Below are 4,818 nucleotides of genomic sequence, written 5' to 3'. Positions count from 1 at the left end.
TTTTCCTCTCCCCTGAACCAACATCTGACATCAGATCTCAGGACACCACAGAGATAAATGCAAAGTTTAGATAAGATGAAATTAAGGGGCACCTGGCTGTCTCAACTGGTTAAGTGTCCAGTTTAGGCTCAAGTCATGATCTTGTGGTTCATGAGTTTGAGCCCCCCATTGGGCTCTGTGCTGACAGCTCAGAGCCTGGAGCCTGCTTCAGATTCTGTGTCTCCCTGTCTCTCTGACCCTCCCCTGCTCTCTCCCTCTCTCTCTCAAAAAAAAATGTATATATATATATATGATGGAAATTAAGGTATCCAAGTAGTTGTGAGATTTTTCTAATTTTTTAATAAAAATTTAATGAATGCACAACAGAATGAATTCCACTGATCATGCTTGATGGAATATGGAAAGGAATTTTTGAGCAAACCAAATATATTGATGGAGCGATTAACAGAAACCCAGGTCCATATGGCAGCTTGAACAAATGAGCATATTTAAATATATTTTTATCGCTTAGTTGACTGAAGTTTGGATTCAGTGATGGCCTGTTCTAAAAGCAGTTCAGTGTCCTAAGTATGTTATTATACAGTATATATGTGTATGTATATAGGAAACAATAAAGATTTGTGATAATAAAAATATAAACCAGTAAAACAAGAAAGAAAATCAATGAAAAGAAAAGTTGGTTTGTTGAGAACAATAATAAAAATGACAGAAGTTAAGATAAACTGAAATGAAGTGAAGAGAGTAGACGTAAGTTACTGAAGTAAGAGATAAAAGTGTGGACATTAGTGTGGACCATAGAAAAATGAACATAAGAGAATGTTATGAAACATTGTACGCCAACAAATAATATAATCTAGTTATCTAATCTATCTATATATCTATATCTATATCTATATCTATATCTATATATATATAGAGAGAGAGAGAGAGAGAATTATGTACACCTATATAGAGCTATATATAACAAGGAAAGCAAGGTACAAGCCAACAGGAATGTGGCATTAGATCTCTCATGTTTGCACAATCACTCGCTACCCAAATATCACTCCAGATGGGTTCAAAGGTCATTACATTCACCAAGAGATTGAGAAAAGAATTTGTGAGGAGTACAGCAGCTGTGTAGTGGTTTTCCACGTATGATAGAGCTAAGATGGGAGCTGCTGAAGTTGAGATGAGTTCCTTCTGACCCCAGGAGACAGAATGTGGTCCAGAACTGCAAACACCATATGTGAATCACGTGGCCGTCAGAGGCATTAATGTGATAAGCAGGACAGCCAGCTTATTCTTTCCAACACATTAAGCCACTGGGATCTTTGGAAAAGGCGACTGATCATGGTATTTGGATGCATAAAATAGAATTTTCAAAGACCTAACAATCTATGTAAATATAAAAACTCTAGTTCGGGGTGCCTGGGTGGCTCAGTCAGTTAAGCGGCAGACTCTTGATTTTGGCTCAGGTCATGATCTCATGGTTCATGGGCTCGAGCCCCAAGTCATGCTCTGCGCTGGCAGTATGGAGCCTTCTTGGGATTCCCTCTCTCCATCTCTCTCTGCCCCTTCCCCACTCTAGGTTTCTCTGTCTCTCTCAAAATAAATAAATAAACTTAAAAGAAAAACAACTCTAGTTCCGAGGTGAGGAGGTTTGACATGAGTCACCCAAATGAAGAGTCACAATCTCTCACTTGATTGTCAGACCTGAGACTTTTCAGTGACCCAGGTCCCACCCCTGTTGAGGATGGACTTATAAAACCGCCATGGATTATGATCAACATTTTCCTCCTAACCTTACCCAAAGGCAGTGACGTGAAGCAGCAGGTTCCTAATGTTTCATGAATGCCAGCTGTACGACACTGCCATTCTGTTCCTGCCTTAGTGACAGCACATTGTTCACTTAATGGTCATAGAGGGACTATTTATTCCATAGAAATTGGCTTCCACTTGTTTCTCATTCTTTCATTCTTCCTATTTTTCTTTATTCCCTTCTTCCATCACTCCTTTGTTTCTCCCTCCCTTCTTTGCATTCTCTCTCTTTTTTTTCTTAGCAAGAGTTAACATTGACCAAAATGCTAGAATTCAAAAGACCTGTGGCCTTTTACCTGGAAAAGAGTGAACGGGGTAAAAAGGAAAATACTACGATCATTTTTTTTTTTTTGAAAACTGGATTCTGGCTCTAACACTAAAGCAAAATGCCATTGCAGCTTCCCAATCAAAGTGGTGGCATAAAGGTTGTGTGGTAAATGAAGGAGTTCACTTACTCTGTCTCACAAAGACCATGGCAAGTCCACAGATTTATTCTGTTATTCATACCCACTTTCTGAGATGCATATTTAGAAATGACAAAGTTGGCCACTGACAGAATACCCACCTTGCTTTTGTGATCTATAAATGAGGACTATTATGGTAGGAACTGACAAGGAATATATCCTGAGGATGGTCCCGCCTATCAAAACATTAGTAGAAATCCAGTAATGCCTGCCGAGGGGAATCACGTAGATCAGTGACAAAGTAATTGAAGAATCATGGGTTGTGATTTCTATTTTTATCTTCAATGAACTTCTGTTTTCAACTGTGTTGAAGAAAATTAGATCTTGGAAACTTAATATGAGTTGTTATAGAGTTAATTTCATGTTGATTCCAGTTCCAGATATGACCTTTTCCTAGAGTGGTTAACATAAACTTTCATACTTGGTATGACTTGGGTATAACAAATTTCCTTTTTCCTAAAGCAGAGAATCTAAGGGGGTAGATGCCTTCCCCTGGCAGGAATAACAGCATACCCTCATTCCTTTGTCTTTTCCAGTCATTTAATATGCACCCAATTTCCTTTATTAAATATTTTATGGCAGGGGTGCATGGGTGGCTCAGTCAGTTAAGTGTCCAACTCTTGATTTGGTTCAGGTCAAGATCTTACAAATTGTGGCATTGAGCCCCACTTCAGGCTCTGTGCTGATAGGATAGACGTGGCTTGGGATATTCCTTCAACCTCTCTGTCCCTCCACACGCATTCCTCCTCTCCTTCTCAAAATAAATAAACACTAAAAATGACAGAAGAAATAGTTGCTCATAATGTATGAAAAACTTCTATCAATCAAATACTGTAAAAAGATAAACTGCAGTTTGTCAATCTATGAACTGATACAAATATCATGATCTAGGTTTTCTAGGGTTTGGACCCCTGTTACTCAAGTCTTTATCCTGAAACAAAGAATCTTATATGCTGAGAATGTCCCTCTGCTAAAGGGCTTTCCCAGGGCTTGCTTGATGTCTCTGTTCCTCAGGCCATAGATGAAGGGGTTCAGCATGGGTGTCACCACTGTATACATGACTGAGGCTATGGCACTTGTCCTGGAGTTTTGTGCAGCAGCAGAACTCAGATACACCCCAAGGCTTGTACCATAGAACAAAGAGACCACTGAGAGGTGAGACCCACACGTGGAAAATGCTTTATACTTGCCCCTCACTGATGAAATTCTCAAAATGGAAGTGACAATTCTAGAGTAAGAGGAAAGGATGCCAGTGAGTGGAACAAAACCCAGAAGTCCACTTGTGAGATAGATCATCAGGTCATTGAGGAAGGTATCAGAGCAAGCAAGTTGGATCACCTGATTAAGTTCACAGAAAAAGTGAAGGATTTCCAGATCTGTGCAAAAAGAGAGTCGCAAAATCAGTAAGTCATGTAATAGAGAGTTAAAAATACTCAATAACCAGGATCCCAAGAGCAGGATGCCACAGAACTTGGGATTCATGATGACCATGTAGTGCAGTGGGTGACAGATGGCCACAAACCGGTCATAGGCCATCACAGTCAAGAGGAAGGTGTCTAATACTCCAAAAAGCATGAAAAAGTACATCTGGCTGAGACAACCTTTGTAGGAGATCGCTTTGCTCTGCGTCTGGATGTTCAGCAGCATCTTTGGGACGGTGGTGGAGGTGAAACAGATGTCTGAAAAGCACAGGTTGGAGAGGAAGAAGTACATGGGTGTGTGGAGGCGGGAGTCTGTGATAATGGCCAGGATCATGAGCAGGTTCCCAGTGAAGGTGACCAGGTACATGGACAGGAATGGCCAAAAGAGCAGTGACTGCAGCTCCCCCTCATCTGAGAGTCCCAAGAGGATAAATTCTGTAACATGGGTTTGATTTCTTCCTTCCATGTGTCTGGTGAAAACAGCTGGAACAGAGACAAGAGCATTGTAAAGGCACAGGCAGTGATCACAGAATTGAAAGAAATGCTGTGTTTTCAACATACTTCACCCATTAATTATTATACATTCCCTACCATTCTTGAATAGGTGCCAGAAAATTTCAGAGAATCTGAATGTTCCATGTTTTCCATGAGTCTGAAACTGTTTGCAATTCTTGTTCTGAATCAAAACAATTATTCAAACCAATGTTCTTCTCCATAAATTTCCTGAGACCTTTTTTTTTTTGACCCAACAAAATTTACAAATTATATTGTGACAACTGTTGTTGAAAGCATAGCAAAAAGTAGTGATGTGTATTTTACCTTAACAAGACTGAGTCTAAGATGTGTGTGTCTCACAGGGAGGAATAGAATATTAATAAAGTAATAAACGACGTTTCAAGTGGTGGTTAAACTAACAGGTAAAATAATTCAGGACAACGTTGTCCTAAGTGGAAGGGAAACCTGCCTTTGTATCACGGGCGATCAGGAGCTTCTGAGCTGGAAAACTAAGAAATATATGAACCGTGCAGATATCTTTGAAAAAAACACTTAAGGCAGAGAAATCGCATGTGGAAAGAACTTGAATCAAGAGCTCACATGAAAGCATCAGGCAACATCAAAGAGAATGTTGTGAG

General features: G+C 39.8%; 1 protein-coding gene across 1 annotated transcript; it reads right to left on the bottom strand.

Annotated features, from left to right (window-relative positions):
* Nucleotides 1-3,182: 3,182 nt before the first annotated feature.
* Nucleotides 3,183-4,163, bottom strand: LOC123604908 (olfactory receptor 7A17-like). The gene has a single exon (XM_045491056.1). It carries the CDS (start codon nt 4,149-4,151, stop codon nt 3,183-3,185), a length of 969 nt encoding a protein of 322 aa, XP_045347012.1. The 5' UTR covers nt 4,152-4,163.
* Between the last annotated feature and the right edge of the window lie 655 nt (nt 4,164-4,818).

The sequence above is a fragment of the Leopardus geoffroyi genome, chromosome A2, assembly GCF_018350155.1.
Source record: "Leopardus geoffroyi isolate Oge1 chromosome A2, O.geoffroyi_Oge1_pat1.0, whole genome shotgun sequence".
NCBI classification, from domain to species: domain Eukaryota; kingdom Metazoa; phylum Chordata; class Mammalia; order Carnivora; family Felidae; genus Leopardus; species Leopardus geoffroyi.
Note: the sequence above shows the minus strand (reverse complement) of the source record. Positions and strands in the feature narration are given on the sequence as shown.

What these genes read in the sequence shown, in the direction of transcription:
- LOC123604908 (XM_045491056.1), bottom strand. Translation starts at nt 4,151, where the DNA reads ATGGAAGGAAGAAATCAAACCCATGTTACAGAATTTATCCTCTTGGGA.